The sequence below is a fragment of the Acanthochromis polyacanthus genome, chromosome 1, assembly GCF_021347895.1.
Source record: "Acanthochromis polyacanthus isolate Apoly-LR-REF ecotype Palm Island chromosome 1, KAUST_Apoly_ChrSc, whole genome shotgun sequence".
Taxonomy (NCBI): Eukaryota; Metazoa; Chordata; class Actinopteri; family Pomacentridae; genus Acanthochromis; species Acanthochromis polyacanthus.
In genome coordinates this window covers 26,017,069-26,031,693 of record NC_067113.1, presented here as the reverse complement: position 1 = coordinate 26,031,693, position 14,625 = coordinate 26,017,069, and the positions used below count along the sequence as shown (strand labels likewise).

The window sequence follows — 14,625 nt, the reverse complement described above, 5'->3', positions numbered from 1 at the left end:
CTCCTCGTGGCGCAGATGGTACAAAGAGAGAGAAAGAGAAGATGGATGGAGGGAGGAAGGGAGGGAGAGAGAAGCAATGAGAGAGGTCTGTGACACCTCTTTTTCTCTGCCCACACTAAAGCTGCCTATTATCTAATCCTTCACACCATGGATAGGGGGGACAGGGATGGTCAGAGAGGCAGAGAAAGCAAGACATACAGTAGATGCCAGAAAAAATAAAAGGAGAGCGAGAGGGCAATCGTCATCATCGCCGAAGTGGCGGTCTACTGGTGGTAACACAAGGCATCATTGTACTGAAAGAGCAAGGGAACTGCTCCCTGTCTGTTTCAGCCAAGCCTGACTCGGACCGTCCAGGGCGGCCAAGTTTGAGCCTGGAAATTACTAAACTATAACTTGTGTCCAGACCACTAAGATGACTCATGACTCCAGCGGCAAGTCGGCGAGTGTAGAGGATGTTGGCGCTCTTGGCTTAAAAGGTCAATTGAGCCAAACAACAAGAATGAAACATCTCATTTTTGGTGTCTAAGCAAGAAAGCACCACATTCAAAAATAGACAGTTCGGTTACAGAGGCAATAGAAAGTGCAGGTGCAGATATGTCCTTTTTTAGTTTCTGATGGATTTCTTATCTTCAGTAGATTATGCACTTTTCAATTTTGTCATTTGACGTCTACAGTGATAGGATCCAGTCATTCTGTTATGCCATAGGGAAGTATTTTGCTGGTATTAGAGGAAAGAGTTACTGCAAATCAATACAAAGTTCTTCTGAATGATCACCTGTACGCTGTAACAAAACATTGCAATCCTAAGGGGAGTACGTTCCTCCCGGATGACACAGAGCGCAAGTGGTCACCGAAGGGTTTGATGACAATGATGTGAATCATAAGCTGTGACCTTCACTGTCACCAGATCCAAACCCAACTGAAGATAGAAGATAATCTTCTAAGATCATATGGATTATCTTGAAATTATATGATGGCGTAAGAGGGGGCTGAACTTGATAAGCTTTGCTTCCTTTAGCCCCTTCTCGAACTTGCACTTCGTCATCGTGTGCCATTTTTTTTCCATTATATATAATGTTTGTTTTCATGAATGTGCTTGTTTGAGAAAAATAAAGATCAGATCAGAAGATCAATGGGAGATTCTGGACTGAGATGTTGCATCGAGCTCTCCTTCAGCATCTTCAAAACACCAGATGAAGGAACATGTTTTCTAAGAATGGTGTTCTATCCCTCCAGTAGAGTTCCAGATATTCACAGAATGAATCCCATGGTGCACGGAAGCTATTCTGCCACTCACGGTGACCCCAAAACAATTGTTGGATTTGTTGGTTTTCCTTTAATTTGTCACCCGTCTGCATGCTCCTGACTCAACGATTCAAAAAGCTTATGGCCCAGGTTGACGATGAAAGCTGCACAATTCGCTCTCTGCAGCACAATCCTAACTATAAAGGTTTAATAGCCCACAAATTGTTATTTCTGAGACTGTGGTTGGAAACCAACAGCAACATTTGTGAATATTTGTCAGGGCTTCACTGTGCGGCAGAAGTATATGAGCCAGTAGTCCACATCTGGAATGAATTTACAGGAATAACGTGCATGCCAAGCTAAAAATACTTCAAATCCTTAACATCTTCTCTGAGAAAAAGTCTCAAACTGCAATAATGTCAACAGCAGTAGACTGCTTTTATGTATTCGGAAAGAACAGAAGGTGGTTACAGACGAAAATTCTCCCACAGCCCAGTTTAATGACGGATATGTAACAAAAGCCTGGCATGACAGCACCGCATACACCATACTGACACACTTAAACACTCTTATAGCCTGAGGCAGAAATAATGGCGGTAAAGTTTACTGTATGGCTCAACAACAGAAAAGTATTGAGATCATGCTTCTGAACACTGCCTGGGCAACAAGACTACTGAATGCCAGAGGTCAGAATCAGAGATATCAGTTGCAAAGACAACAGAAGAAGAGTGGAGGACGGAGGGACGAGGGGGCTGGTTTTGTATGAGCGAACAGCGGAGAGAAATATCTCCAGTCTTCCCATGACATTCCAGCTGAAGCAACCAACTTTCACAGCAGAGTATGAGGAGGCTGCAGGAGGCCAGCGCACACCTGTGCAGTCTTATGCAACAGTTAGTGCACTGGTTGGTGCTTTCTTTATCATGAAAAGAATAAACACCTTCCACTAAAGGATCAAAACTGATCTCCAAACAGCATCAGTCGAGGATCTTTACACTTTCAAGCTGTGCATTTCCAAGATAAACACGCACACTTGCACCTTGTCATGTCAACTACACATTTTCAAGGCAGCAAAACAACATTTCCAGCATGTAGGATCAGCAAGAAGAATAACATACCAGCATTTCTCAAACATGATCCCACTGATAACCCAAAACCAAGGAGTGTCACAGAGACACACATATCTCCCAAAGCCCATGGACGCAAATAGAACAGAGCAGACACAGAGACAAACAGAGAGGGAGACATTACCAACCTGCTCTTTTTGTGGACGTGCAGTCCACATGCTGGTTGGTGTGATCAATCCACTTCACTTCACTGAATGGATGACACAGCCGAAGCATTCACCGTGCGACAGAGCGGATAAAGAGCTGTACAGTAGCAGCAGACAGCAAACTCTGGGCTCCCTCTGTTCTGCAACTCAGTAAGTGTGGCTGAGAAAAACTAGCTGTGAACTCTCTCCAACTCCTCAGGAAGGGAGGGGTCTCTGCAACTCTGGACCAATCGCAGGGAGACATTCCTCCCTTGAGCTGCCCTCATTGGACAACCAAAAGTGCTTTGCCTTCTGGTGGAGTAGGAGGAGTCCTCTGGGGGAGAAAATACTGACACTGGTACTGCCTGTCAGATCATCATTTCACACTCTGCCACTTTCCTCTCTCTATTTTGCTCACGCTCGATTTCATGCATCTGTCTGTGTTTGCGTGTCTTTATCGATTTGCAAACACGAGTAACAAACCGGCACTTTAAAAATAATCTGAAAGACTGTGTTTGTGAGCTTTAAAAACCCAAATGTGTTGACGATAAAGCAAAGCTGTGTTCAAAAATCTGATTTGTTTGTGTCTTCACTTCAACCTGTGTGTACACTAACTATGTCCACACTGAAAGACCTCTAATCTCCAGACCCGTACTACTAAAACCATTCATTATCCAGCAGCCACACGCAAACATCCACACATTCAAGAGCTCTCCTTCCATCTAGTGGATGAAGCAAACTCCTGCAGTCCTCATAAACCGAGCACACACACACACACACACACACTCATTCGCATAGTTGCCAGATGTGTGTCTCTCCTGGGACTTTAACCTGCAATCTACCACACCCTGGAGGCCCACTGCAGATAAAATGACACCCAAACACTCATCCGCACTATATCACGTTTCCATGCACATGAACCATATGGAAGTACAGCATAGAAACAATCAAGTGGTAAATGTATTCAACGTATGGAACATGCAGCAATAAAATCATAAAAAAAAGATCACACAAAGACAGGAACTGCTGGAAACTACGGGGAACTTCCCAAAGCTCGCAATCGTAAAAAGCCAAACAGAGAACTCGCTCCCAAATACACTAAATACAGCCGCGATAATCCAAAGAAAACACCCAATGTTGCTGTTATTACCTCCTGTTGCACCTGAACCAGGGTAATTTTGGCATTTATGCCTTCGTAAATATCAGCTTGTTGTTTGGCTTTTAGCACCATTTTTTGTGAGCACAGGTCCATGAAATGTACTTTACACAGTACACATCTCTCAGTACAAAAGCATAAAGTTCATATATACCACAATCTGCACACATATAAACATCGAACAAGAAGCAGAAACCTACCAGATATAATGAAAAAGGTCTTGGAAACTGTCCTGACGAGTGTCCTGTGCGCGTTCTGTCCACCGGTGAGCTCTGTTTCTTCCGTCTCTATCTATCACCTGCTCACCCCCTCTTTAATCACACACACACACATCATGATGAGGTCATAAACATAATGGTATCTGTGGATAAAGACAGCTCAAAGGGCAGAGAGATAATATAATATTTGAGACATGAAGACTAGTGCAGGACAAGCAGAAATAAACTGCAAACGCAATTCTGATTAACTTGATACTGGGTAATAAAAATGATCTAAAAATGTCAGTCTTGTAGTCATGAGAGCAGAATTAAAACCAAGCTTGAGTAAAATTGACCAGTTTTGATGCACACTGAGTTTGTTCTGTCACATAAGTGAGACAATAAAATGAATGAAAATTTAAAGCAGAAACTCACAAATTTATTTCCAACAGTCCTGCTAAAACTGAAGTATAGCCACTTCAAAATCATATATTGAGCTGTGTTAACTTACAGATAATGAATGGTGCTACTCTGTTAAGTGCTATGAGACGACCGTAGGAGCCTCAGTGCATTTAAGTTGATGTTAAACAAAAATTACTTAATGACTTAAGTAATTTACAATGATTTAAGAGGGGATAAAAGAGGTATGTACAGCAAGATTGTTTTATTTCTTGTACTTCAGGTGTGTGGAAGTTGGAATTTTGGAACTTAATTCATTGGAACCTGCAATGGCATATATGGTGAATTAGTGCAAAATAAATAAAATTTAATTCATGGGCAAAATGAGAACATTCTCCACTACCTGTTTCTTTAGGTTTTTATAAAAGGGTGGCCTTTACTGGGCACAATTATGAGGTGTCAGAGTTGACAGCAGAAAGCTGTTGACAAATTAACGTGGTGAAAATGGGAAACTTCTCTGACCTCACAGAAATTTTAAAGTGTATATTTGCAACATTACATACACACATCCAATAGGAATCCTGTTTCAGTGTGACACGGAAACTTAAAGCTACCATTGCACATACATAAAACCTGGACATTCTGTGATGTTGGAGACACTTCAGACAAATAATATTTGCATTATCATAGATGCTATTTTTTAAAGAGGGTTGCATGTGTCATTTTTAACTTTTTTTGTAAAATCCTATCATCCATCCATCCATTCTCTATACACCGCTTTATCCTCACTAGGGTCGCGGGGGGTGCTGGAGCCTATCCCAGCTGACTCGGGCGAAGGCAGGGGACACCCTGGACAGGTCACCAGTCTGTCTCAGGGCTACATATACAGACAAACAATCACACTCACATTCACACCTACGAGCAATTCAGAATAATCAATTAACCTCAGCATATTTTTGGACTGTGGGAGGAAGCCGGAGTACCCGGAGAAAACCCACGCATGCACAGGGAGAACATGCAAACTCCATGCAGAAAGATACCAGGCCCACCCCGGGATTTGAACCGGGATCTTCGTGCTGCAAGGCGAAAGTGCTAACCACTACGAAACCATGCAGCCCAAAATCCTATCAGACACATGTTATCATTGTAACTACAGAATGTTTATACATCTTTAAACATGCTTGGAGTGGATTTATAATAATAATGCATATAAAATTCATGGAATTAAGGTTTTACAAGTTATTTAGCTGCTATGAAGTTTGCCTTTAAGATTAATACCCTTTCTTATTTAACATTCTACAGTTGCCTGCTTTTGTAAGGCACTGAGGCCAAATGTAATGTGAGTACTTAGAGGGTGATGGAGTCTATAATCTAGTGTTAATTAAATAGGTTGCTTATGTGCCTCTGCTCTAACCTCATTACAAGTTTGATATGAATATTCTTCTTGTACTACATTTAACAAATTTAATGTCTAAATCTGTCTTAAATGCTTTTTTGCAGCCAGTGTGCTTGAGATGACACTTGTTAAAACAGGAGTAGTGTGGGTTCTTAAATGCTCCATGGCCCCTGTTCTCACTCTGCTTGAGGCAACTTTGAGTCTTAAATTAAATCTGGACACTATAATGCATTTTAATTCTTTATGACCTGCCATTATACAACTCCATTTGGGCAGAGTGAAATTCTGAGATATTTCCGTCCCCAAATGGATCTTACAAAATGATTTTGATATGCAAATAATTTTAATGAACAAACGTCAGATAGGAATTTATAATGTTCTGTCCATTAATATGCTGGAAAAAAATCTTTTTACTCACCTCCTTGCTGAATTAGCTGTCAAACCACACGTCTGTAGCAGATTTAGTCTTGCTGAAGGACACTTGATGTCACTCTCGTCTCCTCTCTATGACTTGGTGGTAAATACTGATTTGCTGAAATTGGTGAGCACCAGCTCCCAGCCATTACCGCCCCAACAGCACCAGTAGGTGGTGTTGCAACACTGGACTCACTGCAGACCCCCACACCTCCCTCCCCGGAGCAGCACCACTTCACCTGGCTATGATGTTCTGCGCACTGGGAGTCAGCATGCACACACTGGATGTTAACCATAACTAGAGGAGCAGAAGTGAGGTGCCAGGGTGGATTTCTTTTGTCAGCCTCAACTACTTTTTTATTCCAGTTTAACCATCTTAAGTCCTGATTTGTATGATTATGTTGAAAATGCGTCGTTCATTCGTCGTTTTTGTGAGTTTTATAAAACTGTCTCCCTTCCGCCGCACAGCATTTGTTTTCACGGTGGTTGTTGTTTATCCATTCGTGTTTGGCTGAGTTTGACCTCCGGTGTCCTTCCCAGGACAGATGTTCACTGCTGCTGCCGCCGCATCATTACGACCTTGGGTCTGACTCACCGTCACATGCTGCCCAATGCAACTCGTCAATCCTTCCACTCCTATGGTTTGAACTAACGCGTAAAGGCAGGGACGTACTGCTGGTGATGGGAACTCTTTGGGACGCGTTGGCGCATGAAGAACGAGCTTCTGGCGGCTCACTGGAACAGAAAGGATGCAGGAGATAACTACTCTTTAAGTTTCGATTTTTTTAAAACAATATATGTTTGTGTTGTTTTCTGATGTATTTGTTTTGACTGGAATACGCACAGCTATAATTTGCCAGGTGATATGTAGCTTACAAATGTACAGTATTTCATTTGCTCTTTAACGCTTTTCCTTTGGACACATACTTTAGGGGCACTTCAAAGTGCGTGTTGCAGATGAAGTGGAAGATTTGAATCAACCTCATATAGTCTCATGTTTGTGTTAGAGTGTGAAGAGGACTAAATGTTGACTGGAGATTCTCAGATGTTTTTGGTCAGCTCAAAATTTCAACTTGTTTCACCGTCAAAGAAAACAATTACGCGTAAGGACATTTGGTTTTACGCATGCCTGTCGCGTGTAGTCACCCGGACCCGAGACAATGATGACGGCAGGAAAGTGCAGCAAGAAGGGGAATGAGGTGTCCCAGACCCGGGGTAACTTCAGCAGTCAGGGCCACGAGTGGCCCCGTGAATAACCGCGCGGCTACAGCATGCCATCTTGGCCCAATCACTCGGAGTGCCTCTCCCATAACTGCAGCTGGGAGGAGACCCACAACGCCACAGGTTTCCTCAACCCCACCGAGCCTCCTCTCAATTACTATTCAATTCCTCTCCTCACGGCCATCACTATCGCCTGCACGCTGCTGTTCCTGGTGGGGGTTGTCGGGAACGTCATGACCATTTTGGTGGTCAGCAAGTACCGGGACATGCGCACCACCACCAACTTGTACCTGTGCAGCATGGCGGTGTCAGACCTGCTCATCTTCCTCTGTATGCCACTGGACCTCTACCGCATGTGGCGGTACCGGCCCTGGCGCTTTGGGGACGCGCTCTGCAAACTCTTTCAGTTCGTGTCAGAGTCGTGCACGTACTCCACCATCCTCAGCATCACCGCGCTGTCAGTGGAGCGCTATCTGGCAATCTGTTTCCCATTGCGCGCTAAGGCACTAGTGACCAAAAGGCGAGTACGCGCTTTAATTCTTCTTCTCTGGACAGTGTCCCTTTTGAGCGCCGGCCCCGTGTTTGTTATGGTGGGAGTAGAACAAGACAGCATGGGACTGCCACCAAACTTCAGCTCGTGGATGAACGAGACTGGCTTGTACTTGGAGACTGGTGACACCAGGGAATGTAAGATGACGCATTACGCAGTGGAGTCGGGCCTGATGGGAGCCATGGTGTGGCTGAGCTCCGTTTTCTTCTTCATGCCGGTCTTCTGTCTGACGGTTCTCTACAGCCTCATAGGGCGCCGGCTGTGGCAGAGACACAGGGAGACAAACATGAGCTCCCGTGTGGCTCACAGGGACAAAAGCAACAGGCAGACCATCAAGATGCTGGGTGAGTTATGAGAGCTTGTAAATTGCTTACCTTTAACCTTTACAGCACACCTGAAATTAACAGAAAAGATAATCTACCACTAGTCTTCCATCAATAATGTCAGCATCCACTTACTTTTCTTCTTTCTTTCCTGTTCTTCCTCCAGTGGTGGTTGTTCTGGCCTTCGTCCTGTGCTGGTTGCCGTTCCATGTGGGTCGGTACCTGCAGTTCCGCTCCCTGGACGCTCCATCCCCGCTGTTGTCTGCGTTGTCCGAGTACTGCAGCTTGGTGTCCGTGGTTCTCTTCTACCTGAGTGCCGCCATCAACCCCATCCTCTACAACACCATGTCCTGGAAATACCGGGGCGCAGCGGCGCGCCTCTTCGGCCTGACCGACAGCCATCCGGCACGGGGACGCACAGCCAGCACCGTGAAGGGAGACGTTTCCAACGGCTGGACGGAGTCCACAGTCAGCTTCTAAGAGCACGACTGTCAACATGTCTGGATACAATGAGTCAAGCTATCAGTCATATGTTGAGAATACTCACCTAAAAGCCATTATTTCTGTCAGGGCCGGGATAAAACTGCCTTTATCGGACTGAAACCAGAAGTGATCAGAAAAATACGAGCCACACAAGTTCAACGTGCATAAATAAAACTTCGACTTATTATTTTTATCCTTACTAATATTATAGCCTATAAATTCATTTTCAGTTTATTTCAGCAAGTGCCATACACTATTCATACAACACAATCAGCAACATTTGAGAAGCAGGACTGGTGGAGTGCAGAATACACATTGATCTAAATGTGAACATCAGGAGTGTGCATGCCAGTGTACATGCATATAGAAAAATATCACGTACATCTATAAATGCCTTATATTGTATTCATATTCTGGATGACAAAGAAAGCACTGTAGAATTTGTGGCACTGCTCTGTACTCCTTCAGAGAGGGACAGAGGTGCAGTGTGTGTGTCTGTGTGGAAGAGACATTTGTGTGTGTGTAGTATGCTTTTGGGTGTGATTCCTGTAACTAGCTGAGAGGTTGTGTGAAGATGTATACTATGTTACAGTTATCAGTTATGTTCAGTGCCCTGTTTCTTGGAAATTCAAGTCCATGTTGTGATGATGCTGCCAACAAGGGTCAGTGGACAGTCCCTGAAATGAAGAGAATATGCTTTTATACCCATCCTCTGCACAGCAGTGGTTTATTTTCAATGACTGGGAGACAGTATTTCCAGAATAACGTGCCTGTCACTTGATTTTTGTGCTGAGATGTCATTGATAAACGAGCAACAATGTTCAATCTGCATTCCTCTTGCTACGCCGTTAGAAATGAAGATCATCACTAAATCTTCACGGGTCACTGTGTACAGATGTGCAGGGCATTTATGAAGTGTCAGTCCGGCACATGGGGCAAAGACAGCTGATGGATGTTACTCTATAAATGAACATGCCAGTGGCCATAAACACTTGAGCTGTCTGAGTCTTGGGAGCTGTGCACCACTGAAATACTAGCACCAAAGCCATCAGGTGTACTGATGTTGATTCCATTCATTCAACAACCACTACAGGACCTTATTTTTTATTACAGTGTACCAGATCTGTGGATCCAGTCATACTCATTTGTAGCAGCTTTTTGCTAAATCACTGATTTGTCAAGATTCATTGTGCTCTGTGTATTAGCTGTCATAATCCTACACTTATCTTTAGCGCAAATTGTTTACCACTCCCAAAAATGAACAGCCTGAGCGAGTTCTGTACTAGTTAAATAAAACACACACAATGTAAATTGTATAATGCAAGTCTTATTTGTCTTGTCTATTCATTTTCTACGCATAGAAGTTGAAAGTATTCATGATGGCAAGGCCGGGATGATTTCGGAACACGGCCCACAGGGTTAAAGCAAAGGTCTACGGTTGGAAAACAAGTAGGACAAGTGGGTATGGGGGCCAATTTGGAATATTTCATGCCCCCTCCTAATGGCTGGAATGGTCAAAACAGCACATAAAAGCATGTGAACTGAAACAGAAGCACTCTAAATGTGCCCAATCCTGGCAAAAAATGTCCTACCAAGAACACTTTTCAACACTAGTTTTCCCCTTAAGAGCGCATTAAGTAAAGAAAAAGATATAGAAGTGACTGAATTTTGTAAAGCGTGTCATGCGGCCTTCGGGTCAAAGATGATCACAGAACTATCCGTAAGTGACGTCATTCTTGCGTTATTTTGTGAATAGCTGCTCTGTAATGCTTTACACCTGATGCTGTACACTCAAATCATGTCAACAGTCCAAATCACCGCAGCAGCCTCCAAAAAATCTGCACTGGGTTTAAAACACAGCCTCCTGCCTCTGAAGAATGTATCTCTGTCAAATGAATGTTTCCGACTGTAAATACCGATAACCTTACAAATTATTTATTAATGTACAGGATGTATACTGATTAAAAGAGTAAAAACTGATTCTTATTTTCTTCTTTTGGGAAATGTCTGTGAATATCTGCACTTGGTTAATGTGTCTGTCAATGATTAAGTCCTGTAAAGATAATAAAAAAAGAAAAAAACTCACTTTTTCTTAGTTTTTCTTTTGTAAACAGTATTTGTATTCATTGTGTAAGCCAACACACACTTTACAGTCAGCTAACTGCTTGTCCTAAACATATGAGATGCTAATTGCAATCAGGTTGGTGAAGCGTCCACTTACTGCCGCCTTTCCACCCACATCAAACATCGCTGATGTAGACACTGCCCAGAGCGGCCTCAGAGACACATACCACACCTCAACAGGGCCTGTAATCTTTCCCCCATCTGACCCTGCTGTATCTGTTATGTAATGCTAGTCTCAGTAGGGTGCTGTACCAGTCACTAGATCGCAATCTTAACACAGACGCACAGCGGTTTGTTCTTTGTCATCTCAGCTGGAATCGTATTTTGGTGGCCACAAGGCACAGCATCAGTCTATCACTTCAGATAGCTTCAAAGACAGCAGGTGTTGTTGATATCAAGCACAGCTTAAAGGACCCTTCAGTGACTTCTGAGTTCACCCCAGGTACATGATCGAAACACTTAAAGAGGTCGCCAAACCTTTTCAGGACAGTATGTTCAGCAGCTTGGCTGAGAACATTGGGATGATTAGGAAAGCTAAAGGCAATGAAGGAGACAGTGTGTCTAAATTTACTGAAGCTGGGCAGGTATCTCATAGTATGTGGATTGGATGGTGGGTGATGAGAAGAAGAGGTGTAAAAGAAAAAAAAACAGCAGTGAGGACAAGATGTTACAAAATAATTTGCAATGGAAATATAAGCAATAACACAAAGGTGAACGGTGAGTGGTTCAATCAGTGAGTCAGACTCAATGAGAGGTAATTTACATGTAGGCTGTCAAGTAGAGAGTGGACTTTAGACAAACAGGAAGAGGGTGGAATTAAAGAAGAGTGTACATCTGTCTCCATCTATACCACAGAATACTTTTACATGGCTGGTACTAGTTAAAAGTTGCTAGTGTTCAAAAACAGGCATGGATTGTAAACGCTCACCCTCACAGGCGTTTCAACGCATTTACTGCATGTGTTAGAAATCCTGCAGACCAATAGAATGTTATCTGACAATCTGGGATGGTACAGAATCACAAACTGCAGGGTGGAGATCATCGCAGTAAGTTTTTGAGCCATCTCCTGTAACAACCATTCATCTAAACAAGACTTAAAATCTGAAGCCTGGCATGTTAAGGTATTTAATTTCCCCCATCACCCTGAGAGAAATTGTATATCTGTGCCAAATTTCACAGACATTCATTCAATAGTTGTAACATTTTGGTTAAAACTGCAACTAAGAAACTCTTGATGGCACCTAGGAAAAGTCAGAGGTTGACCAAATTCTGCAGGTGTAATAAAAAAATTAATGGCGATATATGCAGAAGCTTGACAGTTCAGTACAGACACATCTTGCCAACATCTTACCTAAAAACAGACCAGCTTCAGTGATCATGAAGTAATAATTTGATTCTCCACATGAGAATTTTTTTTCCTCATTACCAATTCAGAACCCATTGACACAAGAAAAGACACTCCTATGAACTTCTTCCGTATCCTGCACTTCATCCAGCTATTAATTTGAAGCTTTCTGCTCCACATGTCGATGAAAAATCCACAAAGGTGCTTTATATTTTCTCTCCTTTGGCTTTTGCTCCTATTTCAGCAGGAGTTTGGGCTCTGTTTGATGTCACTGTTCTTCAGAGATGTCAGAACAGATGCATTTGACACCAAAAATCGCCAGACTATACAACATTCAGTCACCTAAATTACACTTCTTGTCAAGAAGTAGCGGCATCATTCACAAGCCATTCCAAAACCACTTGATGCTGCCTGACTGTTTCATCCTTCAGCTTTCATTGCATGGCCACATTGCTTACAGTGCAGGTCCTAACAACAGGGGTTTGTTTTATTGCTGTTGTACTTCAGCTAAATTAGAAAAAGATAAGAGCGAGATAGAGGACGCTGTTTGTTTTACCGTCAAAGAAATGCACAATTTTTACAACTCTAAATGTAAAAGGATCCAAGGTAGCACGAAGGGTCAAAAGACTAATTTTCCTCAGCGGTCCTCGGGTTGTTTCGGGTTGAGGGGAATCGAGCGTCTCTCGAGAGTCTCTCCAGCTGCCCTCAGGGACAGCAGGAGATAATAGCATCTGTGGTTTACTGTTCTCGCTGGTATCTGGCTAAACACTATCAAGGCCACTGGAGAGTAAATCTGACACACAGATACACATTTACACTCACTTTGCACCCTTGAACCTTAAATGACAAAAGGTCTAAATGTCTGTGATTGCATGAAAGTGTCGCAGTGAGATTAAAAATGAATTACAGTTCTAAACCTGAATCAGATGAGTTATTGGAATTCAAACCATTATGTTATAAATATTAGTTCTCCTCAGAGTTTACAGCAGCGCAATGAGGTGCCTCTGAGGAGGGGAACATTATCATTCTCTTATTAAATCTTGAGGATAAAAATCAATACTGCCACAACACTGGATGTCAGAGAATTTGCTTTTGCATTGACCAACTATCTGTCGATTTAGCCTCCAGTGTCTATCGAAAGAAAAGTGACTCGTACACAGGACAATACAATACACACCACTAATTGTAAAGCATGTCTAACAGAAATACTTTTTTTTTTTTTTTCAAAATTTTGCCTCTTTAGAAAACCACAATGGATTTGGAACAAAGCAATCAAATGTGGATGTTGACCTTTAAATAACAGGGCTTAGCAAAAACATCGAATGTTTAGGAATTACATTTATTGGCATAGCCCTTCATTTTCACAAGCATAAAAGTAACTTAATATAATTTGGAAAAATAAGGATTATGTTAACACTTACATGTAAATCCTTTGCAGTCAGTGGATGTCTTAAGTCTGGAACCCAGGGACATCACCAAAAGTTGAATTTTCTCTCTTGAGACTCTTCACCAGGCCTTTTATTGTAGCTGCCTCCAGTTGTTGCTAGCTTGAGCTCAAAGAAGCTCAGGTGAAATGAGGTGATCTGACTCTCCCTTTTAAGGACACTCAGTTTCTTATTCTTTAGAAGCGCTTGTTTTGCTTTTGTAACTTGCTCTGAGTTATTATGCATCTCGTCGTCCTATCAGTTTTGCAACATTTAAATGAAACTGATTAGAAAGCTGCACAGATGCATGTAAAATCACAAAATATCTGCCAAACATTTAAGTGCATCAACTTCCTGTCAGGAACACCTGTGACAACTCACCTCCTGATTTTATTACCTCTGCTTAACTCCTTGCAGCACTACTCCCCCATGTGGTGGGAGGTTTAACCAACAATGAAAAAAAAAAGGCTTTTCCAGCTGCATGCTGCAGAAATCATTCTGTTGCTTCTGACAACAGTACCATCAACAGTAGCATCAGTAACTCAGTTCCACTGACAGCCAGTCATGTTCATGCCATAATACTGCCTCCACCGTGCATGATGAATGTGGTCTGCTGTGGATCAGGATTCCTGTCCTTCTCCTGGCTCCTCTCCTCTCATCATTCTGGTTAATCTCAGTTACATCTGAGAATCTTGTTCCAAAACTGGACTCTTTTTTTAAGATGTTGTTTACCAAAGTCTATTCTAGACTTATTCTAAACACAAATATTACATTAGTTGTTCAGGAATTACAATAACATTTTACAAATCTGTTCTTGTTCAGAGGCGCCAAAATAATTGGGCAGTTTTTTTTTAAACACAGATTTCTGAGCAGACATGGTCTGTTTCCTCATTATTTCACGACAAATTAAGGAGATAAAAAGTCTAGAGTTGATTAAAATGGCTTTCTAATTACTTTGAAGCCTCAGAAAAGACAATGAAAAAAGTCTATTCTTTATTTTGCCAGGTCTGAGCATCGCAAACGACGTCGTTAAGAGTTTTCTCAACTTGACTAGATGTTGTAAAGGGTTTTTTCTCGTCAGCAAGGAAAGACGTCTGTG

At 42.4% G+C, this 14,625-nt stretch overlaps 2 protein-coding genes across 2 annotated transcripts in view; one reads left to right on the top strand and one right to left on the bottom strand.

Annotated features, from left to right (window-relative positions):
• pld1a (phospholipase D1a) overlaps positions 1-2,687 on the bottom strand; it is a 39,897-nt gene extending 37,210 nt beyond the window's left edge. Inside the window, exon 1 of the mRNA XM_022223069.2 lies at positions 2,498-2,687. The gene's annotated coding sequence lies outside the window, so the exon portion shown is untranslated. The remainder of the gene's footprint in view (positions 1-2,497) is intronic.
• A 3,422-nt stretch (positions 2,688-6,109) lies between these two features.
• ghsra (growth hormone secretagogue receptor a) lies at positions 6,110-10,718 on the top strand. The gene is made up of 2 exons (XM_022223060.2): positions 6,110-8,171; positions 8,317-10,718. Exons 1-2 carry the CDS (start codon positions 7,328-7,330, stop codon positions 8,628-8,630), a joined length of 1,158 nt encoding a protein of 385 aa, XP_022078752.1. The 5' UTR covers positions 6,110-7,327; the 3' UTR covers positions 8,631-10,718.
• Positions 10,719-14,625: the final 3,907 nt, after the last annotated feature.

Coding starts and splice junctions, on each gene's coding strand:
- ghsra (XM_022223060.2), top strand. CDS start 7,328: ATGCCATCTTGGCCCAATCACTCGGAGTGCCTCTCCCATAACTGCAGC. Junction 8,172..8,316: donor GCAGACCATCAAGATGCTGG/GTGAGTTATGAG, acceptor TTCTTCCTCCAG/TGGTGGTTGTTCTGGCCTTC.